The 24,881-nt window shown below is 40.4% G+C and overlaps 3 protein-coding genes across 5 annotated transcripts; 1 reads left to right on the forward strand and 2 right to left on the reverse strand.

Annotated features, from left to right (window-relative positions):
• Positions 1–41: 41 nt before the first annotated feature.
• On the reverse strand, positions 42–2,231 carry LOC121894804 (cytochrome c oxidase assembly protein COX14 homolog). The gene is made up of 2 exons (XM_042407652.1): positions 2,097–2,231; positions 42–504 (listed from the first exon to the last, which is right to left on the reverse strand). Exon 2 carries the CDS (start codon positions 492–494, stop codon positions 318–320), a length of 177 nt encoding a protein of 58 aa, XP_042263586.1. The 5' UTR covers positions 495–504; positions 2,097–2,231; the 3' UTR covers positions 42–317.
• Positions 2,232–2,749: 518 nt separating this feature from the next.
• On the forward strand, positions 2,750–3,922 carry LOC121894802 (pre-miRNA 5'-monophosphate methyltransferase). Its single transcript, XM_042407650.1, has 2 exons — positions 2,750–3,125; positions 3,321–3,922. The coding sequence occupies exons 1-2, from the start codon at positions 2,925–2,927 to the stop codon at positions 3,873–3,875; spliced, it is 756 nt and encodes a 251-aa protein (XP_042263584.1). The 5' UTR covers positions 2,750–2,924; the 3' UTR covers positions 3,876–3,922.
• Positions 3,923–4,130: 208 nt separating this feature from the next.
• ppp4r1l (protein phosphatase 4, regulatory subunit 1-like) lies at positions 4,131–24,610 on the reverse strand. 3 transcript variants are annotated; one of them, XM_042407647.1, is made up of 20 exons: positions 24,528–24,610; positions 21,526–21,570; positions 20,882–21,011; positions 18,365–18,471; positions 17,969–18,111; positions 17,633–17,779; positions 16,725–16,832; positions 15,068–15,133; positions 14,592–14,750; positions 14,062–14,186; positions 12,920–13,422; positions 12,486–12,784; positions 11,611–11,697; positions 11,268–11,453; positions 10,506–10,667; positions 10,249–10,349; positions 9,677–9,797; positions 8,009–8,143; positions 7,072–7,213; positions 4,131–6,723 (listed from the first exon to the last, which is right to left on the reverse strand). In XM_042407647.1, exons 1-20 carry the CDS (start codon positions 24,532–24,534, stop codon positions 6,578–6,580), a joined length of 2,919 nt encoding a protein of 972 aa, XP_042263581.1. In that variant the 5' UTR covers positions 24,535–24,610; the 3' UTR covers positions 4,131–6,577. The 3 variants fall into 3 exon arrangements, with proteins under 3 accessions (XP_042263581.1, XP_042263582.1, XP_042263579.1); XM_042407648.1 differs by lacking the exon at positions 24,528–24,610 and adding an exon at positions 24,266–24,516; XM_042407645.1 differs by lacking the exon at positions 24,528–24,610 and having other exon boundaries at positions 21,526–21,738.
• Between the last annotated feature and the right edge of the window lie 271 nt (positions 24,611–24,881).

Below are 24,881 nucleotides of genomic sequence, written 5' to 3' on the forward strand. Positions count from 1 at the left end.
TTCTTACTCCAGTAACTGTCTAGAAACAATACATTGCACTGTGTGGTTAACGGCATTTAATATAATACAAACAATGACAACCATCTTCACCTGATTTACAGTGCTGCTCACATCGACTTGACATAGGTCACTGATGCAAATAATGTGTTCTTGGTTAATTTGCCTGGAGAATCTTTTATAAACAAAACATCTTTGCTGTAAGAGTGCAACACCCTCACAATGAAATCACACAAACGTCCTGTGAAGATAAAAAACATCTTCATGATTCAGCAAAGGGCAAAAAAAAAGAAGAAATGGGAAGAGCAGTCCATCTGATGTCAGTCTTTGATGACTTCTGGGTCCTGGTTTTCTGCCGCCAGCTTCAGCTGTTCTTGCTTTTTCATGTAGCGGTATCCTCTCATTGCACACAGGTAGCCACCGTAGACTGTCAGCAGCATCATCGAGGCAGAAAAAGCCCGATAACCTATGTCAGCCAGGCGCTTTGCAGTCACCATGATGAGGATCCTAAAGGAACCAGGAGCAACATCAGTTGAACACAATATATATCAATATTGCAACATGAAATTACACATTGAGATAGATTTTATTTATACAGCTATAGTTACTTTACACAAAATATAAGTTTCATAAAATATGATGCATTGTTATTCCTAAAACTAACAATATACAAGGTAGTTAATGGTAGCTTCACTGCGATTGGCTACAATATTGTAATGCTGCTTGTACATTAATGCATCAATTATAATAATCCAATAATATATAATAAGTATAGTGACTCAGATGGGCCATCCTGATAAAGGGAACTTTAACTTATGATACACTGATGATGATACTGTTGTATTTTTATTTAAGTTTAATTGTGAATAGAGCTGAGACAATTAATTGATTAATCTATAGACAGAAACTTAATATGCAACTTTTTGCTAATCAATTAATCAGCCAATTTTCAAGCAAAGATGCCAACTAATTGATGGTTTCAAACTCTGTTGCTTTATAAACCAAATGATAAATCGATTAATTGATAAAATAATCAGCAGATTAATTACTAATAGAAATAATCATTAGCTGCAGCCTTACTTTTGAATGCAGGACTTATACTTGTAATTGATTTATATTACCTTGTGGTATTGCTACTTTTCTTTAAAGGATGGGTTCACAATTTTTCAAGTCTGTCTTAAAGTCAGGAGCCCAAATAAACATTGACACAAGTTTTTCTGGCCATAATCATTCCTACTGTTCATACAGGCTATTAGAAGATCCCTTCATGATGCACTTACAATGTAAGTGATGGGGCCAAAATCCACAGTCCTTCTGTGCCAAAATGTATTTAAATATTTATCTGAATATAATATGAAGCTGCAGCTGTCGAAATTAGTCAAATCAGGTAGATCTCTTTCAACGTTAGTCTTGTTAGTGCCAAAGTTCCTCTTTTTGTTACTATACTTCCACCACAGCTCAATAGGGAAACACTGTCCTAGGAAACACAAAGAGGGAATTTGATGCCAAAAAGACTGCAAATGTGGCAGATATCCAAACTCAGACTGCTGAAGCCTCATGTAAGCTTCAGATAAACATTTAAATACATTTTTGCACAAAATGACTGAAGACACACTGAATTTTGTCCCCCATCACTTACATTGAGAGCACATTTGAAGAGGATCTTTTAATAGCCAGTATGAACAAGAGGAATGACAGCGAGGAAAACCTCTTTCAGTGTTCATTTGGGAACCTGAATGTTGTTTTAAGAGACTTTAAAAAATTTGAACCTATCCTTTAACAGACAGACGAAGCTCTTTTCTCAGTTATCAGTCACAGTAGCAGATTACACTGCTTCATTAAAATTACTGTGTCCGTCACTGCCTAATGTGAAGCAAAGTCAACTCTGGTTTAAGTCGGGTAACGTCTGATTTAATGTCCATAAAGGTTGAGAACTCTTCCTTCAACAAGATCAAATATCCCCCCTTGTCATCACTGCAGCCTAGCAAGCTATCGGTCAGCTATGTACACACACATTAGCACACTGTTTTATCCACTTATAAACAAGTCACATCACTGTCGCGTCTCCCTTTGAAGCGAATACTTTCCACTTTTCTTACCTTTTATTTCTTTTAAGGCGATATCAAGCTCAGGTTGTCGTAGTTTCCCTCAATGTCAGCACACCAACATGCGAAATTAGCTATGAAGCTAGTCACCTTTGCTTTCGTAAGGTACGGAATCCTAGAAGGGACTTTTTTTGACAAACCGCGGATCAAAGTGCACAGCGCCAACTACCGACCCGGAGTGAATAATATTTTCCAACATAATATCGTTCTTCTTAACAGACCCATGCTAAATATATGTAGATAAAGTACACTTTTGCATTCCTAGGTTTACGTTAACTACGTTTAATCGGTGATGCTCTTTTACAGCCACGTTTTTAGTTTAGTATTTTTCAGCGCATTTTTAATGCTTCTTTTCATTTAGCGGTTTGTTGCTTCTTTTAACTGACATTCAAACCTCAACTGTTTGGTTTGCTGTTAACCGTTACTGCGATTACCCTTGACATTAGAGATCTACCTAATGGCCACACTAAGCCGTTAAAATGTGTAATTGCCGTTACTTTTGGCCATTTTTCTTCCTAGGATGGCGACGTCATGACCCGCCCTACTCTGCCTCTGTTGGGCGGGTCATGACTTCGCCATCCTAGGACAAAAAAAAATCGCTTACTGATGGTGCAATTAGCTTCTTTGTTAATTTGGTACCTAACGTTGCCGTTAGTTGCTGACAAAAAAGGAGAAAATTCTCTTTTTACATTTTATACACGGGACTGCTAGATACAGCTACACTCTGGATAATAAAACCTTACAGTACCACAAACGGACCATAACACATCTATTCAATGACCGTGGTTTAACCACGGAAGTATTTTGGAGGCGCACACGACAATGGCAACAACATGTGAGGTGGGAAACGATGCTGTTGATGAAATAAATGATCCGGGCGCTGCTCCTTATGGCAACTTCATAAACTATTACACATTTAATCCGCCGGAGAACCGCTTGAGTCTGATTCCAGACACACTCCTCCAGGATTTAGGATACGGCGGCAGCACAACACTGATGCTGGACGTGGGGTGTAATTCAGGGGTAAGTGGGCAGAAAGGTGCACATTTAATGGCTTTTAAGACACATTTTACATGGTTTGGCATCCCAACATTGTGCAATAGAACTAGCGCTTTCAAACAAGATCTTTCACATATCACACGTTTCATTCAGCAGGATCGAAGAAGTTAAATCAACATGGTAGTGAACTCTGTCCTCTCTTCTCCCCTTGAATGGCAGGATTTAAGTGTAGCCCTTTACAAACATCTGGTGCAGCAGCCTGAGTGTGAAGAAGCAGCAGACTGCAAGAGGAAAGTTCATCTCCTGGGCTTCGACTTGGATGAGACCCTCATTGAGCGGGCTCAACAGACCAACCCTCTGCCCAGCAGCATCTCCTTCATCCCTCTGGATATCACTGAAGACAGCAACCAGCTGCAGGAGTACCTCAACCAGCATGGCTGCTCCCACTTCCACCTGTGTGTGTGCCTGGCTGTCACCATGTGGGTCCACTTAAACCACGGAGACTCAGGTCTGCTGCAGCTGCTCTCTCGCCTGGCCTCCATCAGTCAGCACCTCCTGCTGGAGGCACAGCCGTGGAAGTGCTACCGCTCTGCAGCCCGGCGACTCAGGAAGCTGGGACGCTCAGACTTTGACCACTTCAAGACCCTGAAGATCCGTGGGGACATGGCTGACCATGCCAAGGAGCACCTGGAGAGACACTGTGACATGGAGCTCATCCAGAGCTTTGGCAGCACAGCTTGGGACCGTAAGCTGCTGCTTTTTAAAAGGAGATGAGACTGAAGGACGCTGTAGAGAGTATTCATGTACAGGAGCTGCAGGGAGACGATAGAAGACAACACCAAATACACATACGTGGAGAATGGAAGAACACTAGATTTGAACTGATTGCCAATTAATTTTGATTGACTAGTGATTTTGATAATAAAGTAAAGATGCCCAAAAAATTAATGTATTCCAGCTTTTCAAATGTTAAGATTTGTGTATGTCTTTGTCTTAAATGATAGTAAACTCCATCATTGGGTTGTGGACTTCACCATTTCCTGACGTGTTATAGAACTAACAATTCATCAATTGATGAAACAAGAACATTGGCAGATGAATTGATAGTAACTGTCAGTCGCAGCTCTAAAGGAAATCTAAAGGAATCTAAAACTCCCGTCACATTTTAAATGGATATTTTGTAGCTGAAATCTTCAAATACAATTGTATTATTTTTGTCATTTGTTTTGGAAAATAATATATACACATCAGATATTGCCTGGCTTACAACTTTATATATACAATCAATACCACACAGATTAAAAGATGAAAGACACCATTTTTATATAATCAAGAGGTTATTCCCTTCTGTGTCAGAGCTGACCGAAACACACTGGTCAAAAACTCACAAACAAAACATTCTAATTTTAATCATTTTAATTACAGAATACTAAAAATAACATTACATAAAATGTCTTTTTAAAAGAAACCATTGAATATTACAAAGGTTGTAAATTTTGTAAAGTTAGGATATAAAATCTTTGAACAGTGGTGCATAATTGAAAAGAAAAATAATTTTCATAAAATGTATATATTAACTGTTCTACTACATAAAAAATGAGATGGACACAAATCGCAGACAGACGAGATGAGTTGACACCGCCATTACCGCAGTGAGCTCTCCTTTCGAAGGAAGAAAGACTTGAGATGCACAGCACACACCACAATCAGCTTAAGTTCTCAAGTTATGTCTATGTTCAAAAAAAAAAAAAAAAAAAAAAAAAAAGGGTTACCATTTACAACAGTGGAAAAACAAACAACTACAAAAAGTGACTTGGTGACTGCTCCCAATATTCACACACACATCTCGATGGGTAAAAACCCTTCTAAACTGGCCTTGGTTCCATAAACACACACAGTTTTTTCCACAGGTTTAAGCTGTACAAAGAGTTGCAAAATCTGAGAAACCTCATACTTAAATCATTCCACCAAGACAGGGAAATAATGATCAGTTGTCTTTCAGTCTTGTAACACAACCATTCCTATATCCTACTGTACAACTGGTCAGTCAGATCCACTGAAAGCTACTGTGGTCACGTAATTCAATATCAGGAGGTCAACCATAAGGAATTGGAATAGACTATACACAAGGGGGAAGAATGGGGGGATGTGGTGGGGGGGGGGGGGATAGGTGGGCATGCATAATCCAACAGTGTGCTTGCTTTCTTCCTTCCTCTTCTCTCTGAGTTTAACGTCACCCTGTGTCACATCATCAGGAGCCCTTGATTAGATGTTTTAGTCAACACCACAGAACGCTCAAAAAGAAAAAAATCAACCAATCGAGGACATTCGGATGCCTGTTTGAACCGTGGATGTCCCCTCTTACATGTACGACACACTGGCCAGTCATGTCCAAACAGAGGTATTTCATTAAGTCTCCTGCCGTTTGGGAGACGCTTTGTGTCACATTTTTGGTAAACAGACACGTACAGGTGGGGTGGAGGGGGGGTGGGGGGGTCGAAGGGGAGCGATCAAACAGTTCGTTAAGGTGTTCTTTCAAAAAAAATGTCAAGATATGGTTTTAATTCAGAGTTACGCTGAGTGGCAGAATCACTGTTCCTTCTGTGCAGTAGTAGTGGTTTCAGTGGCCCATGAAAGACCAGTTGGAGAGATGCAGAGGGAAAAAGAGTGAATAAGAGAAGGTAGAGGGGAAACAAGACAGTAACCCAGAGGAAATCTTAGAAGACAAAAAGACATCTGAGACAACGGAGGCATTGAGGAGGAAATGAGGCGAGAGACACCAGCAGAGCTACTTGGTTTGGCTGGTCTGTTGCTCAGACAGCTGGAGTTTTTCACCAGGGATCCAGGAGCTGCTGCTTCTCATGTAAGCTAATGCTGTTTAGGTTCAGATGAGTCCCCCTGAGTTAGTGCACACATCAGAGTCAGGCAGGCCTTGCCCGCTTGTTCGTTAAGAAATCCACAAAAAGAAGCAATAAGAAAAAAAAAAAAAAAAAAAATCAATTCAGCAATTTTATATCAAGCTTACAATTAGCTTTGGAGAAAGAGAGCCCGTTGTAGTTTTACAAGTCTATGATTGGAGAAAGACTGGGTGGATGTTGTTAGTGTGGAGGAGGGTGAGGGGGGAAAAAGTTCAGGCGAAAAATACGGCAGCTCCCACAAAGTGGTGCGGCTGACGTCTGAGTCCTGCTCATTTTCTGAAAACTCTGAGAAGTAAGTTTTGTGTTGTGGATGCAATGTGCGTTATGTAGTGCCCAACCAGAGACTGGCTTGTGTTGTTTGAGCATGCTCATACTGTTTTTATACTGTGATCTGAACATCTGACATGATTCTCAAGTGGTCGTTGGTGCGGGTCTGCCCAGCAGGCGAGTGGTTGGGGATCTGGTCAGGTGCTGGTGTTGCGGTTACGCTGACTGTGCCTCAGTCAGACAGACAGGTAGACAGGCAGGTGGGCTGTTAACGGAAGTTGGGAGCCGAGGCTAAATCAAGGGAGCCGTGTCCATCAAGCCTTTGTTGGGGTCCAGGCTGGCGAAGAAGCGGACGTCCCGGTCCTTGTCAGACTGCAGAGCCATCACAGTCTCTTCCAGCTCGTCAGAGTAGGCACAGCCCGGCTCCTTGAAGTACGCTGTACACAAAGCACAAGACTGTCAGTGGAAAGAGAAAGCTACGAGGTGTGTGTCAGAGGAAAAAGGGCAAAGCGTGTGTTAAAGGCATAGTTCAACATTTCGGAAATACAAGAAGATGGAAAACACTATCACATCTGTGCAAAGTATGGAGCAAGAGCCAGGGGATGGTTTGCTTAGCTTAGCTTAAAGACTGGAAGCAAGGTAACAGTTAGCCAATCCAAAAGGTAAAAAAAATCCACCTAACACAACCTCTAAAACTCCCAGATTCACATATTAAACCTTGTTTGTTTGGTCCAAACAGAAATAGCGACAAGTTGGTTCAGTCATTTAGTTTATTTGCAGTTTACCTTTCTCCATGACGCTCTGTCGTAGAGCCTTGGCCACTAGTACGCGAACATTAGCCACCGGGTCTGAGGAGAGGCTGAGCAGGCTGGGCAAGAGGTGCTGGCTGAACTGCTCCATGGGCATACAGTCCTCTTCCACTACGGCCTAAAGAAAATACAAGGAAACATAAAACACACAGTCACACGGACAGGCTGGTGTGAAAGACAGCTAGCCAAACAGGAAGAAGTGACTCGAGGCATTCATGAGGATGAACCTCTGTCACAACAGCCAGAAGATACTAATAACAGAACAAAGCATCTGATTAAACAGAGAAGTTGACAAACAGGCTCATGCATGACGAGTTCTTCACTATCTTATTACCATAATACATAGTTGGAGTTAGTCATATCTGTTTATTAACAGTCAGCCACTGTGTCTTTTGTTTGTATCCATTAAACAATATTGTATGATGGTAGAAAATATGACTAATAGAAAATAAAATCAAATGAAATCACCACAGTTTTAACCACATCACAGCGGACACCCAAGATTAGCATCATCAATTCAGTATCCAACCAAATGTGAAATATGGTCACAATCTCCCCCTCTGTTCCTAAGTAATGGCCAGAAAAGTCTTTTTGCAGAACATTATGATGTCACAGTGAAGTTGACCTTTCACCTTTTGGATATAAAAAGATAATCACTTCATCATTTTATCCTATCCTGCATTTGTGTGAAGCTTTGTCATGATCAACGGATGAATTCTTCAGTTATGGCCAAAAACGTGTTTTGTGAGTTCACAGTGACCTGAAATTCCCTCAAGATGTTCCTGAGATATTGTGTTCAGACAACCCGAAAACATAATGCCTCCAGCCAGCGCAAGCGATCAAACAGGTGTGCGGCTATCTATGCGGTTGAAAAACAGGTATAGAGATGGAAGCTGAGATGAGCGCTACAGACCTGGCAGATGAAGGCAAAAGCCTGCCGCCCCACCCACTTGGGACAGTGGCAGAACCTGACGGTGAGCTCGTTGATGAAGTTCAGGCCCAGGTCATCAGCCCCACATGCATACAGCTTCTGGAGGATCTCTACAACCTGACAACATAAGGGATAATGACACACTTAATTTGGTTTTCTCAGTGCAGGGTAAAAATAAAGCTGCAGTTAATCTGCATTCAAACTGGTTAGACGTTTGTCAACATTTGCGTGAAGGTCCTTGGAATCAATCTTTACAAAATATGAGCAAAACGTTACAGTTTTGAAACTGTAAAGGCTCAGCGACACCGAGTGTTTGTGTTCTCATAGAAACAGGGTTCTCCACGCATCTTCCAACAAAAAGCAGCTGAACCAGGTGCCTCTCAGTTGGAGGACAGCAGGCAAACAAAAGGTACTGGAGCACACTGATTAGATTGACTGATTGATGTTTCTGTTCTCATTCTCAAAAGAGACGTTATGGTACGTTATTTTTCTATGAACAACGGTTGTACTGTGAGGAAAATTAAACAAAACTAGACAATTAAAAAGAAGTCCACAGGCACAACCTGCAGACTGCAGGCAGAACCAGGTGCACCAGCTTAAAATGCCGTGCTGAAACAAGTTCAGGTACGCAAAGTGTGACAAGAGCGACTCCCCTTATTTATGTTTGAGGGAGACTACGTTAGCTAAAGGAGACGAGAGGTGTTCTGGCAAATGGCTGAGGGACCCGACACTGAAGCGTTGTGAGGGGGTGATAAATGTAAACCAATGGCAACAAAGCAGGAAAAGGAGCATTGCACCGTTTATAAACGAACGCTCACCGAAACAGCATGTAATCCCCTCAAGGGCTTCAAGTGTGACCGTTTACATTCTGTTACTTCTACTACTACTATCTGTGTTGAGTTAACGCTAGGTATGGTAGGTAAATATGTCAGGTGTAAGAGCCTAACTTAACATTAGGATCCTCAGGACTTCCAGAGCTATACCATAAAATAAAATTAGATTAATTAATAAAATAGATGATTAAAAATTAATTTAAAAAATAGGATGACAGTTGATCAAATAAAGTCATTACTGCAATGTCCAGTCAGAGTTCATGTTGGCATGGACAATTCATTTTCATTTTCATATTCACTATTAGCCTAAGACGACCTCTGGTGCTGCTGCAGTTCAACACACTGTTGCAGAATCCTCGGCAAAGTGTGTGACTTATGCTCCCTCACTCGATTTTACACATCCGTAGTATTGTGAAATGACTTAATGCATGATAATTGTGAAACTGTGACTTTTCCTCAGACTATAATTGTACCATCAAAACCTATAATCGTTGCATCTCTAGTAGCAATACTGAAAGCTGCACAGACTGAAAAACTCATACCGAAACAAATGAGGATTCAGTAACTCCTCTCCATTGTCCTCGTAGCCGAGTTAAGATGGTCAAACACAGTACAACCATGAGTCACAGCGTTACTTTATCACATACACACAACACACACACCAAACATCATCCATCAGTGGGACTCATTTCCCTTTTGTCTTAAAATTTTCCAGAGCTTTCGCTGACCCTGGTGATCTGTCACAAGCTGCCAGCATACTTCCTCACCACATGTTCCCTCCGCCAATAAAAACACGAGCTGAGTGACGTAAACTCACCAGTTTGTACGAGATCCACCTGACTTCTGAGACTTTGTCAGAGCAGAGTGTGAGCGCTATCTGTCTGAGGTAGTCATACACGTCGTAGTGGCTGTACAACTCTATGATCAAGATCAACTGCCTGGAGGGGGACAAAGAGAGAGAGAGAGAGAGAGAGAGAGAGAGAGAGAGAGAGAGAGAGAGAGAGAGAGAGAGAGAGAGAGTGCTTCAGTCATAACACAATAAATATTCATATTTAAAATAAAATAAACCACAATTCAAAATGTCCTTTTATGGATAGAAAAAGTAAATAAACTGTTTAGATTAGCTAAATTATATCTTATCCATATAAAATTTTACAAAAGCAGAATTGTAACTACTATTGATTCATCTGAACAGCAATCAAATCACATTTCATATTTATCAACTAACTCAGGAAGAGGAAGGTTATGTGTTACATATATACAGTATATTAACACTGTCATCAGCTCTGCCACACTGATTGGATGTTGGTCTGAATAAGAGACTCTGCTAAAATGAAAATGCAAGTATTTCCTATTTAATCCTGACTGGAAGAGGAAAAGAAGACGCACTCTGCCAGCTCGTATCTGAACCTCCAGTTGCGACTATTGTCCGTCACCATGAACTCCTGCAGCTGGTACAGATATTCTCTCCTCTTGTCAGCGTGCAGCAGCTGCAGAAGAAGAAGAAGATGCACATGAACCATCTTAGCCATATAGTGTTACCAAATCTTACTAGTCTTGTGCTTCATATGAATCAAAAATGCTTACTAGCCTTACTCTCAGTGTTATCATATTTGGACCAGCGGCAGATACATCTATGATCTTACCTTGAGGAAGTCATAGAGGTGTTTGAGCACGCCGATGCGGACCTCATCCAGGTCTTTCAGAAAACCGTTGAAGATGGGTACCAGATCGGCCGCTGTCAGCTGGTCTCCCAGGATGACTGCCAGTTCATGGATGGAGAAAGCCAGTGTACGCCGCACTTTCCACTGAGAGTTGGGAGGTAGAAGGAAATATGAAACATAAAGTGAAACCAGAACATCCGGGTTCTGCTCCAGAAATAAGAAAACTTCATTCAAAATCCCACTGACGTTTATAATAATGCAAATAAGTAGAAGTCCAGTAAGTCATGTGGCTCACTCGGTATGTTTAGATAAGGACTGTAATTTTTTATTCATTATTTCTCCTTCTTTAGCATTTGATGCATTTTAAACAGCAAAACAACCACATTGATTTATTTTAAATACCGACAAAGAAGGAAATTGTAGCTATTGAGAAATATGCAATTTATCTGAACTCTGTAGTAATTGGTGTGACATTCAGTGCTGTTATGTAGTAATGAACACCAGTGTGACTCGGAAATGCTGCCGTTTCAAGTGAAGCAACATTTCCCTTTGTACGTTTCTCTCTCTTGCTGACATCCTCAAGAAATGCATTTGCACAATAATTGACATGTTACTGTATGAAAGGTGTTGACCCGAGTCAAACCAGGGACATACAAAATAAACAAAGCCAGCTGTTGTCATTGATGTAGTCTCTCTCGTTTCAGAACGAAACACCAAATCCAATCCCCCGGTTTCTCTGCCTACCTGCACATCAGTAGCGAGGGTTTCATACGTGTCCTTGAGGCAGTGCCAGTTCTGTCGGCCCAGAGTGAGCGCCACCCCTGGCAGGCTGAAGGCACAGTGTTTGGCTATCTCTGTATCCACCGTCTGAGCCCGAGCTGGGTCCGTCATAGAGAGGTACTGATCCAACAGCTGCTGAGGGATGACGTTCTGGAGACGGAGTGAGAGATTAAAGAGTCTGATGGTCAAGGAGGAACGGGGGATGCACGGTGCGAGGGTATTTAATAATCCATGTCTGTTTCAAATCGATATCAACCGAAGGAGCGGATCGATATTTCCAGGATGTATGATGGTAGCGCTGACTCACCTGGATCTTAGGCTTATCATCGGACAGTGGGCTGTTAGCAGACTCTTCCTTTCCCTCTTCCTCCACACTTTCAATTAGTTCAGATTCCTGAGGAAAATACAAACATCCACACACCGTTAGGAAACAAACAAGCACAGTATCCAATTTAAGACTTTAAACCTTTTTGTCACTGTTTTCTTAATTCTCAATAGATGCACAAAACCTGCCCAAAAGCTGGATTTATAGTTGCGCGTTATTGTAGGCTACAGTCTCAAAAATGTAACTACATGTTAGGGGCATAGCAGATACAGAGATACCTTGCGGGGACCACAAGAACTGTGATTAGTTATCTTGGGCTCATCTTCTCTCCTAGAAGTTTCTGATGCCAGTAGAGATTGCCGATAGTGAAGAAAACATTGAGGAAGTTGAAGAAACATTCAGCGATCTTTTCCTTTTCAAGGTCACTTTTCTGTTTGTTAACCGGGTTAATTTACTATCATCGTTATTTCAGTAACACACATCTAGCAAAGCTTTCTAAACTGCTGATCTTCTGCTTGACACTCTCGATCACAGTGGATGAAATTGTTCAACTCTGCGACTACACAGCAGCAGTCTCATATTCTGTAATGAGGTCAGGATGTACCTCCAATTCTACAAGTATGTGTGCAGCCCTTCGTCAGCCTATATCGCTAAGTAAATGCAAGAATGTGCTAGGGGGAAATACAATTAAAGCCCGATACGGCACTCTAAATATATAAAACTTGTACTGTAGACATCATCAGAATCACTGTTAACCTCTTGTATCAAGTATAAATCCAGCTTAAGTCCAGAATAATGTAATTACTGAGTATATCTGTCACATATACAATAATAATATTATCTGAATAGTCTCGTACTAGAACAGGGGAGTCAGGAGGAGACTCTTGCTGATCCTCCAAAGGCTCCGTCTGCGTCTCCTCGTCCCCTTGCTCCTGGACGGGGCACGACTCCGGGGCTGAGGGGGTTTCCATCGTTTGCTCCTCTTCTGCGGGAGTCTCTTCACTCTCTGACTGCACCTCCACAGATTTTCTCTCCACGACCGGGCTCTCGGTGTTGCTCTCGGGTTCCATCGCTAGCTGGGTTTCTGTCAGGCTGTCGTCTCCTGGGCTGTCGAGCTGGGCTGCCTTTAGAGCTGCTGACAATACCTGGACTTGAGCTGGAGGAAAATTGCACATGCGCGGCTCATTTAACTTGAATAAATACACGACAACAGCTAATTATCACAAATGATGCCAAGGGGAGTGCTGCGTGTCTACAGTTAATCATATATATTCTGGCTCTGTATGCTCACCTTGTACATCGGGGTCATCAATGTGCGGTTGCAAACAGTCCAAGACCTTCTGGATCTGGTCGCTGGTAGTTTGACCGGGGCTGGACTTGGAATCGGGACAATTGTCTTCAGGTTCCTCCTCCTTCTCCTCTTTCTTTTCCTCTGTTGTGTGACAACTTAGCATCTCCAGTTCCCCACTGATGTCTGGTAAAGGAGACCTCCAATAATGGAAAGAATTAAAGTTCTCGTCTGTTTGCTCCATTTCTTTTGTGTTCTTAGCGTTGTTTGTGGTCTTAGGGCTGTTGTTGCGGTTTGGGATGCTGTGGGTGAAGCCGTCGTGCATCATTCCGTGAACAGAAGTGTGGTTGTCGTCATAGTTGTGCATTTCCTCGCCGTCCCCTGTCGACACGTGCTCTGGGGATGGTGTGGCACGGCCGTCTTGATTGGGAGGCGTGTGAGTGATGGTTCTTTCTGTGTGGCAGCCGCTAATATCGGAGCAGTTCAGGGAGTTTAGGGAGCAGTCGCTGAAATGAGATTAACAAAATGTATATGAATGCTTAAAACTTCCAAAAATAATTGTGTCCAAAGCAGGAGAAAGGGTATACTGCATCTGGTCATTAGTGTCCTGTAAAAGATAGGAACTAGCCAAAGCCTTTTTTTTTTTTTTTTTTTTTTCACCAGCATCTGAGCTCAGCATTGTAGAGTTTTGAACAGAAACACACTTTAAACCCCAATTCTACATTGGTCAAAGTGTAAATTTAATTGAAATATGCATTTCCAACTCTACATCTCTATTAGGAAAAACAACTTTCTGGTGAAAAAGATTCAAAGACACATCTGAATCCCTTTCATTTACCCATTTCTACTACTGCAGATATCCCTTTAAAAAAAAAGGAAAAATTAAACTTCACAAACTGGTCTGTCCTGATCACACCCGCTGAAGTTTTGATCACGATTCAGTGGAGTGATGATGCAACACATCGAGCTGTGTTTGTGCCTGTACCAACACAAACACATATTCGTGCTGTGCCACACCAGCATATCTTTATAATGACTTCTGCGTGATCAAACATGTATATTACTTGAATAGACTGAAGTCAGCCAACACCTGTAAACAAATGCTGGTGCAGAGGTGATGAAGGTCAGTCACCACGTGGTCTTACCTGTCTGATGTACACCTAGGAACCTCTAGTAGTGCGCCGTCCTCTCTGAAGTGAAGGCCTGTGCTGGAGGGATTGGCAAAGGTGGAGATGAAACGTCCCAGAGACTGAAAGGCAGCCTGGCGCACCTAAAAGCGGAAGAGAAAAGAATCTGTTAAATTGTATCTACACCTGGTTGGGGTCTTAACCTATTCATGAACAGGAATATTTGTATGGGGTACCATTTTAAGCCCAAGTGTAGTCTGAAATAGTACAAACACATGTAGTTCTGTTTATACTGCACTGGGTGTCTGCACACACAGACATGTTCACTCATGCTCGTCTCTCTGCACAATCATAGATACACATTTCACTGAACTGTGTAGACAAAATCAGTAACAAGAAGCTGCATACGGTGGTGAGGAAAATATATTTTCTAGATCCAGATCTAAGCAACAAGTGGCCCAATTTCATCAGAGTGCAGAGGAAGTTACATATAAATGTGCTTGTAATCCATGTGCGCTCATTTGCATTAAGTTGTTTGTGTGTCTTACCCAACGGGACTGGTCACTGATGAGGCTGATGAACAGGGGGGACAATTTTGCACGTCGCACCTCTGGAGAGGTGGAGTTTGAGACCATCATGAAGCACTCGGCGCAGGCTTTCCTGATGCCCCACAGGCTGTCTGAGCACAGATCGAAGAACTTGGGCATCTAGGTTAAAAGTAAAAACAGAGTCGGTGTAAGTTAAAACTAACATTGAGTGTTTGAACGGTGAACTGTCAACAGCAGGGTGCAAAGAAACTATTGACATATGGATGGAAAAGTAAAATGTGATATACAGTGAGGTTACGTGGCAGCTGTTTGACTTGGCTGCAAGCAAACACAGTTAACCTGAAGCAGAGGATGTGATTTTATAAGACTCAGGAAAAGGACACCATCATTTTAAATAATGCATATGTAAAAAAAAAAAAAAAAGGGTTTTAGTTTTGGAATTTGCGATCAAGAAAAAGGAGTCTAAGAGTTCTTACCAGTAGTTTTTCTGTGGCCTCCTGACCCACAATAGAACAAAACTCTCCGAAATTTGCTGCACAGACCTGTAATAAATAATACAATGATAAAAATGGACAATGTAGGGAAAAAAAAGATAAATACATAACAAATCATTCTTATTTTGTAACATCATTTTTTTATGTTTTACATACATGTCCTGGCTGATTTAATTTTTATATCGAAGGGAACACCCCTCCCACTCTGGCATAGAGACAGAGCGCAACGCGTCGTATTTTGAATACACGCCCACCGGAGGGGGAAACAAATCGGCGCCATAATATGCAACCAAGGGAACGAAACGCTAACGAAATGTCTGTAGCTAATTAAAAACCATTAGATTTCAGCATGTCAAAGGATTATTTTCGCACCCTATGTCTACCAGAGAGGAAACGGTCATTTATAGTATATGCTGAAACCAGTTAGATTAAGATGCAATACATGAATACAAAGGCCGACATCACGTCTACAGTGGCAGTAGCACAACTGTAGAGTAAACACACACAGACATCAGTGATCATTTCCCATTCGGGCTCTTTTTACAGTTAGCATGTCAGTTGAATGCCAGTTAGCTATTCTTTGATTTAAACATGTATTACAAACACTGCGTACCTTTCAGTTAAACAGCTGTTCTGTTTTTACTTTCATGTGTGTTCTCTGTGACTAGCAGCGTGTCCTAGTATACATGTCATTTCTACCGAGGTTTTTGAGCTGCGGGCTGTCCATGCAGCTCAGGTTGGGTCTTTCTCTCCCACCACACAGCACACAGTCCTGTAATGTTACCCACTTTTGTCTTCTTAAAGGTTTTTCAGTTCGGCAGCTCATAGTAACTTAGTTCTGGGTTCTTTGCCCTGTTGGCAGTGCGTCCCACCACCACACAGCAGCTTTTAGCCGTTTTTCTGTTTGCTAGCAGACAGAAGTAACAAGGAGGCACCTTCACTAAATATAAAGTCAATGGAGAGAGATCAATTCTTGTCCCCTCCGGGCTGGGCGGGACCTAATTATGCTCTGTCTCTATCTGGATCAGAAAAGCAATAAATTAAAAGACAATAAAAAACAGGTGGTGATTATGGATATTATATTATTGTGATTTGTAAATCTGAATTAACAAATATATACGCTGTCATTTCTTACAGCTTTAACCTCAATTTTACAATTTGAAGTTATACTGGAGTTCTGATTATATGGAGCAAGGATGTGTATCTTTCATTGAGGCATTAATCCTATTTTATCCTACTTTTTATTTTGGGGTCCTTTCATTAACTACAAAATTTAGTGGTTTAGGAGAGAAGAAGGATCATGAAGAGCTAAAAAAAAATAAAAAAATCATATTTTTAACCATCTTTGCAACTCCTAAATACCGTTCTCCAACTGGCACCGGTTACGCCGAGGAATTAACATTCCACACAGAAAACAACAGCGTAGTGTAGGCTAAGTTGATGCGCAAAACAGAATTAAGGCTGACTCGCAGAGTTATTGAATTTATCCTTTTACACCCCAAACACAATTTAACTCTAGATCAAATAATTGTTTGCTCGTTTGTGAATGGAGTCTAAAAGTCTGGTAGATTCATAAACCTAAAAAATCAGGCTTTTTAAAGTCTCTTGAGCTCGATGAAGAAGGTTTGGAGGTTGTTACCTTTCGGACTTGGAAGAGTCTACTATCACTGCACAGGTCACAGAAGCGTGGCAGCAATAGATGCTCCACTGTGTCTTTGCTCAACATGGTGACGACTTTACACATGATCTGTGAGAGGAGACATGCGGAGAACGTTTAGTGCCTTTACTCGGGTCATGCCTGACGTTTCAGAGTTACTCTTCCCTGAAGAATAACAACTAGAACATGAAGCCTTTACACAAAGCTTTAACAAATGTGCCACTGAAGGAGAAACAATCAAGGTATTAAGAGTGGAGAGGGGAAAGAGGAAGTGTGTGTGTGTAAGTTTGAGGCAATGTGGGTTTCAGGATGCAGGACCTGAACTGAATTAGTAAATAGCTCCTTAATACAATATAAATACCATAAAATAGAAATAATCATATTGAACATCAAAACTTTACACTAAATTTAAATTTATAGATTATAAACTACATCCGTTTAAATTAATTTACGGATTTTAGTTTAAATTAAAATCTGTTTAACAAATACAGTTTTTAAACTTTGACAGTTCAATAACTCATGAGAAGTTTATAAAGTTCAAAAACAATCTCCGCTGGTATCAATCTCATCCTATGAAAAAAAAACAAAACAAAACAACAACCACACTGTTCTCTATTTGGTGACTGAATTAGATAAAGCCACTAACTGAACACAATTAAGCAATAAAAGAAAGGCTCTGTGCCCGTCGACCTGCAATGAACTTGTGCAGATTTAATAGTTGAGCCATCAAATATACATGCAGCTTAAAGGCAGTTTGTCTCGTACCATGTGACTTTTAGCTATATTGCATTCAAGTCTAAGCCCGTGGTGATGAACATCAGAGACTTTTTTTTAATTAAATATGAAGCATTTTAAAAATATGCACTCATAACATAAAGGGATTTTCTTACAGCTACTGCCTCGATTTTGTAGTCGTCGTCACTGCTGGGTTCTGTGAGGTCGAGCAGAACTGGACAAACTTTGGTCTCCATATCAGCCTTAGAGATGAGGCCCTGCTCCAACAGGACGAGCAGCGCCGCCTGGCTGGTCTTCCGCACCTAGAAAAGATGCAGGGGGGGGAGTTTAAAACCAGTTTTAAAAAAAACCTGGTGTGATAAGTTTATTTGTTTGTTCCCTTTTCTTAAAAGCTAAGAAGAGACTGGACACTTATTGATAGTACAGAAACAAAAAAAACAATGCTTGCTACTCTTAACAAGTAAAAAAAAAACTGAAAATTGGAAACCCACCTGGTTATTTGGATCAGTGAGATACCGGACTACAATTGGTACCAAGTATCTTGAGAAAGCGGCTGGGAAGTTGGGCCGACTCTCATGTAAAAACATGGCGATGTTGGGGACCTGCTCCATCAGTTCGGCTCGCACTGTGGGCTCTGAGTAAACATCAAAGTATGAGCTCGTGGGTGCGTTACAATAAAATAATGTAGGCGATGCAACAATGTACTTAATTACTTTAATTTGAAAAATAACAACAACACCAACAACAACAAAAAAAAAAACATAAAAAAAGGGAAGAAACAGTTTATGCAAATACTAAACCGGAGTTTAGGTCATGGTAGAAATATCTAGAGACATACCAACTTAACAGAAAACAAGAAGATAAAAAAAAAAAAAAAAAGCATCTACCTCCATCTTCTGACATTCTGGCAACTGTCTCCATGACACTGATAAAGTCATTTTCATTATCACTGAACTCGCGAAGCACATCAAGCAGGCCACGAGCCACGATCTGCCTAGAAAGCAACAGGAGTGTCGAGTTAGTAGACTGCCTGCCAATACCTACGAGTGCTGAGAGCACACAGCGTAACTCACGGCACTGACGGAGCTGTTGAGTCCATTACACACGTTATGTTTTCGGAAATGACAGGAAGGCTCAAACCATGTGAAGCTGAGCATGAAAAGCATGAAGACAGGAACTAAACATGTGTTTGTGTGGAGACAGCAGAGCAGTATGTAAATGTTTGTGGAGGCGCTTTGTTTCAAACAAAAAGTATATCATGAGGACTTTAAATACGCTTTGACATTAAGGCCACATTAAAAAAAAAAAAAACACACAAATAAAATATAAAAACATAAGCAAAACAAAAATCTTTTCAACCAATAATAAACTGGGACTACTATTGTGTAACTAATGCCATGTTCAGACAGACACCATCCACCCATGGCTCAACTTTTAAGTCTCTTGGCATTCCTGCACTATAGAGTTAGCGCAGGTATGTGATTAGTAAATACACAGGAATGCAGACACTCGTCCAGATAACTATGAAAAAAAAACAAAAAAAAAACACATCTAGAGATGACTTGAGATCTGACTTGTGATGTCAATCTCACATTTCAATTTCAAACGTGGGATTTTTGATACAATTTAGCCATAATTCAAAACAATTCATACACTGATGAATGAACAAAAGGAGGTAAAATAACAACAATATATCAATGTGAAACATTATGTCATTGCTTTTCTGACAACGCAACACTTTTTTAGCAATGGTTTCCTTCCCCTCAGTGAACACTGAGTGACCAAACCAAGGTTTCTTTTGTAACAGTTTAAGTAATACATCTATAATGGTACAAAATTTACATAATTAACAGAACAAAAATAAACTTGATTTGGTGGAAAAAAAGCTAAATCATTGCTGAACAATTTCTGGTATAGTTTAAAATTCAATCAAGAGTTCATATGAATATCTAGCGACATCTTTTAATCAAATTTTCTGCAAGAAGTGACACCTCTGTGCCATTTGCCAGATGTTTCCTTGCTACTTAGTTCAACTAAGGTCCAGATGTTTCCTCGTTACTAAGTTCATGTTTCCTCGTTGCTAAAGACACACAAGGGATGACACGATGCTTTAAACACAACATGAGGCCATGTCTACATTGCTGCAGATACATCTTAAATCAGTTTACATGTCAAACATAGTTTTCATTATGATTTCCGTTCCTTCAGATACCAGACGCTCCAAGGAATCACAAAGTTATACAGTTTATGTATATTAAAGTTCAAATACAAATAAGTGATTACAGACAAAGAAGTGGGTTTAGTGTGGTTACATGGCCAAAATGGAGAAAGCGATGCATTTAAAATTTATCCACATCAGTGACCACCGTCAGAAAGAAAATGGGAGGCTTGATATAAAGTACAGTATGACTTAATTACTTTATTTTTTTTTTTGCTTTTTTGCAACATGTAATTTAGAGTTTGGAACTTGTTCAATCTGTGAGAGAGAGAAAGCTTTAATTTCCATCCTCAAAATTACTTTATTTGTCCCTAGGGAAATTGGTCTCGGACATAAAAGGCTGCCACATAAAAAAAGTACATACAATTATAGTGCAGTAACAGACATTAAGTGCACGGCACAAACAAGTGCAGACACAGAGTTCATTCAATTACGTGCAACACAGCCCCTCATTTCACACCCTCCTTACGTCCTGAGTTTAGGAGATTCACTGATAGAAGGATGAAAGACTTTTATACCTATTCAGGAATCTTTTCCTGTATTTATTCGGAACCCTGTAGCGTCTACCTGATGGGAGCAGTTTGTATTCTGAATACAGGATATGAGAGGGGTCAGCGATAATTTTCCAAGTTTAAATATAGTCGTCTCAAAGAGTGTTTGGAGGGAGGGATGCTCCTTCACCCCCATCGCTTTCATCGCTGTGTGGACCAGTCTGTTTATCTGTGATTTTTAACTTGAATGATATGTTACCAAACCAAGCTGAGATTCGGTAACGTAATATATTCTCTATCACAGCATGATAAAATAACAACATTACCCTACGTCTACCATAAAATGAGATGATGTAGCAGCCTTTTACAGTCATTTTGTCTCTGTCTCAACAGCTGTATAGCAGTAGACAATACTAATGAAGACTAATCAGAGTCAAAGCTTAAGAAGGTCAAGCTACAATGTGACAAAAAATGCAATGTTTTCTACCCTACAATACACACTGCTGTGGGTTTAAAGCACACCATCTATTTTAACAATATATCCTCACACGCCTGAAAACTACTGTCTTCTGGTTAGCCTTGAGCACCTTCCACTGCGCCAATAATGAACATCTCATTGTCTGATATTTAGCATTTTGTGTCTTCTTTTTTTTTGGAGAGTTGGGTTAACAGCCAGATCATGAGGCTCCACATACCTGTTGAAGACATTCTCACTGAAGGCATACTTCTCTAGCCTCCCGAGAGGAGTGAGGTTGTCTTGTCCTGCGTCTAGGAAGGCTGTGATGCGGATGCCGTCGCACTCTGAACCGTAGTCATCGAATCCAACTGCAGGAAGGAAAGAAAGTTAATTTTACACTCACACAACCGGGAACCACATCGGACATGCGCTACCTATGAAAAGACAATACTTAAATGAAGACATAAATGCTCATAGTAGCTATAGTGATCGTAAGTCAGGCTAAACAAAGAACCTCCAATGTGTGAATAAAGCAGAAAGGCTCAAATCTAACGGATTATTCCTTTTAACGTTCCAACCATAAATACACACTGGCTTTGCAACTGGATCTAAATGTTGTTTCATCGACCTGGCTAATGCATACAACAGGGACTGCCGGTCTGTATAACTGCTAATAATAGCGTGGCGTACACCCTGAAATACTGTTGACAGCTTTAAATTTCACATGGGTGAATGGGGTTGCCTAGAAAGATGACACTTCCATATACCTCCCTGCGGAAGGAAAGGAAAACAAAGTTCCACATCTAGGGAAGAAATGAATCCTTAAATCAAGGTATTTTTAACGTGCTTTTGTTAAGAAATTTAAATAACCGGAGTACTCACAGTCATCCAGATCATCATGGCCATCTTCAAAGTATAAAGATAGACCTGCGAGGATAAGACAATTAGAGGGTGAATCTGTACTGGCAAACATGTCATCAACATACCATCCCTCTATATACCACCCCCCACCCGCTACAAAATGAAAGGAGTTCTGGTTTGGCAGGTTTAAAGGTTGAGATTTACTAAGAAGGGACAAAGTCTTCTTTAATAAGACTGACAATAAATAACTTGCTGATTAATCACTTTGTGATATGTAAGAGGAAGACATTAAGTTGATTTTTAAAACACGTGACGGGGTTGACTTTCTGTCAATAACCTAGAATAGTTGTGTACACATCTACAACATGTCAGTGTGATAGGTGCTGGATCCCAAAAAAAATGCATTTTAATCAAGTGATAATCTCACTAGTCTTGTTGGTATTTATCTCTTTTGTTTCCTTCATGTGGGTATTTGCCTGAGGACGACGGAAACATTGCTAATTAAAGTTTATAGCACACCTGATTCCAGTGGGTGGGTGTTTTTTCTATTGTTTTCAACATTCCTCTAGGTTAAATCACAAACAGCTTGACTGAACTAGAGCTGAAATGATTAGTCGATTTATCAATTGATAAACGCTACAAGGCGAGTAGCTAAATCAGAATTCTCCCAGAATAATTTCTGAACTAGTTGGTTAAAAATAACACATCAAGTCCAGCTTCTTGTTACCGTGGTACAGCCCAATATGATGGACAAGCATGAAACACGTTAAGAGGTGATGTTCTTTGGCTGTACAGATATTTGTGTGATAGCGATACGTACTGACACTGCAAGAAGACTTTATAATCATGATTATTTTTGCCATAAGTTACCACTCAACTATAGATTTATCACAATAACTGTGAGCAGGGTCGTCAAAAGAAGTCCCACAAGGAGAAGCATGTGGTGGGATGGCTAATGCCAGTGTTTACAGCTGGACAAGAATGTGCTCCACATAACTCTATTAAGAAAAATTAATCAAAAAAGGGCCAAAAAAAATTGCTTCCAGCTTCCCAGATGTGAATATTTTGTGGTGTAATCACTCTTCTGTGACAGTAAATTGAAAATCTTTATATTCATACTTTTGAATTGTTGGTAGGACAAAACAAGACATTTGTAGACACTTTGGGGTCCAGGAAAGTATGATGGATATTTTTTATTTCGCCATTTTTGTATGTTTTATAGACCGATTATTTGAGAAAATAGCTGATTGGTGTGTAGACAGTGTTGAGTACCTTTTGGGTTTTTTTCATGCTTCATCTCATATATAGATCCTCAAAATTTATATAGCATCAAAGCACGAAACATGTAAAGAGGTGATGTTCTTTGGGTGTACAGATATTTGTGTGATAGCGATACGTGCTGACACTGCCAGAGGACTTTATAATCATGGTTATTTTTGCCATAAGTTACTACTCAACTATAGATTTATCAAAATAACTGTGAGCAGGGTCGTCAAAAGAAGTCCCATAAAGAGAAGCATGTGGTGGGATGGCTAATGCCAGTGTTTACAGCTGGACAAGAAATTGCTCCACATAACTGTATTAAGTAAAATTAAGTAAAAAAAAATTGTTTCCAGCTTCCCAGATGTGAACATTTTCTGGTTTAATTACTCTTCTGTGACAGACTTGAATATATTTATACATTTGAATTGTTGGTAGGACAAAACATTTATAGACACCCTGGAGTCTAGGAAAATATAATGGATGTTTTTTAGCGTTTTCATGTTTTATAGACCAATTACTTGAGAAAATAATCAGCTGATTGGTGGTACAGTGTTTAAATACCTTTGTTTTTTGTTTTTTCATGCTTCATATTGTGTATAGTAGATACACAAAATGTATAGAGCATCCTAGTTTTTTGGGGTTACTCATCTATTCTGTGCATTTGTTCTTGTATTTCTGCTAAGTGGCACTTCAATTTCCCTGCATCTATTTTCTATTACATTTTGTCTTCTCTTGTCTTATTCACATTGAAGAATGCATTGGATCATTTAGACAATTTTGTTGTCTAAATTAAAACTACAAGGCTAGTGGCTAAATCAGAATTCTCCCAGAATAATTTCTGAACTAGTTGGTTAAAAATAACACATCAAGTCCAGCTTCTTGTTACCGTTGTTGCAGTCCAATATGATGGACAAGCGTGAGACACGTTAAGAGGTGATGTTCTTTAGCTATATAGATATTTGTATGATAGCAATACATACTGACACTGCCAGAAGACTTTATAATCATGGTTATTTTTGCCATGAGTTACCACTCAACCGTAGGTTTAGATTTATAACTGTGAGCAGGGTCGTCAAAAGAAGTCCCATAACGTGAAGCATGTGGTGGGACGGCTAATGCCAGTGTTTACAGCTGGGCTCCAAATATAAAAACAACTCAATCTCGAAAAGATGCATTAAATCCGTGTGTTTTGTGTGTGGGGAGTAAGCACCGTTAGGGTTGTTTGTTTGCGACACCCCCTAAATCATGCTGGCAAAGAACAACATCTGCCCTTTGTTGTGGTATAAAGGAGGATTTGGTCAGCTTATGGCTGGAAATGACTTTAGCAACTAGGCTAACGTTAGCTAGGTCAACTCGCTAGCCTTTGCTATGACAACAGTTCGATGATAAACACGGCTACAGTTATGCTAAAGTATCCAACTACAGGAGACAGGTGTAATTTAAAAAATCACCCACACGTACTGAGTGGTTATACGTTTAAATGTAGCTTAAAACTCACTCATTTCGACACCCCTGAGTAGCTTTTGTTAGCTCGCTGGCTGGCTAGTAGTGCTAAGTTTGCTAACACGGCTTGTTCAGCCCTTTCGCTTGACTTGGCTCTTCTTAGCTTAATAACACCACAAATGCAGTAAAGAAGGAATCAGCCGCTACTCCAACTGTTTCTACACTGAAGATCATAACACAAGGTTTTACAAGTTACAACTACAGCGTCAAAGTAGAGAAGAAAACACTGTTTTATTTTTTTTAAAAAGTGCCATTACCTGCCATCTTGAGTGTCGGCTCGGCTCTGCGGGCTGCCGTCCCGTGTGGGCTGTCACCGCCGCACAGCTGTCACTCAAACTACTTCCTCAAGGTACTTCCTGAGGCTGCTAAACACCGGGCAGGCTATCTTTTTAAACGGCAATTCCGATAATCGTTTATCAGCTCAACATAACTGAGCATAAATAATAATACAGCCTGTGTGCTTTGTGTATCTCCAAACAGAAAAAAACAGAGCCGAGGCAGTCACGTGACCGCATGCCGTAGTTCAAGATGGAGACTGTGCGATTTGGTGGCTTCACTGTTAGCTAGCTGGCTGTTTACAATAATCACAATATGGCAAATACGACTGGCAA

This window comes from Thunnus maccoyii, chromosome 3 (genome assembly GCF_910596095.1).
Source record: "Thunnus maccoyii chromosome 3, fThuMac1.1, whole genome shotgun sequence".
Taxonomy (NCBI): Eukaryota; Metazoa; Chordata; class Actinopteri; order Scombriformes; family Scombridae; genus Thunnus; species Thunnus maccoyii.

What these genes read in the sequence shown, in the direction of transcription:
- LOC121894802 (XM_042407650.1), top strand. Translation starts at nt 2,925, where the DNA reads ATGGCAACAACATGTGAGGTGGGAAACGATGCTGTTGATGAAATAAAT. An exon ending in ACGTGGGGTGTAATTCAGGG is followed by an intron (nt 3,126 to 3,320) that starts GTAAGTGGGCAG and finishes CTTGAATGGCAG; the next exon opens with GATTTAAGTGTAGCCCTTTA.
- LOC121894804 (XM_042407652.1), bottom strand. Translation starts at nt 494, where the DNA reads ATGGTGACTGCAAAGCGCCTGGCTGACATAGGTTATCGGGCTTTTTCT.
- ppp4r1l (XM_042407645.1), bottom strand. Translation starts at nt 21,616, where the DNA reads ATGTTTGCCAGTACAGATTCACCCTCTAATTGTCTTATCCTCGCAGGT. An exon ending in TCACTGATCCAAATAACCAG is followed by an intron (nt 17,780 to 17,968) that starts GTGGGTTTCCAA and finishes CATCTTTTCTAG; the next exon opens with GTGCGGAAGACCAGCCAGGC. An exon ending in TGATGACCCCGATGTACAAG is followed by an intron (nt 12,785 to 12,919) that starts GTGAGCATACAG and finishes ATTTTCCTCCAG; the next exon opens with CTCAAGTCCAGGTATTGTCA.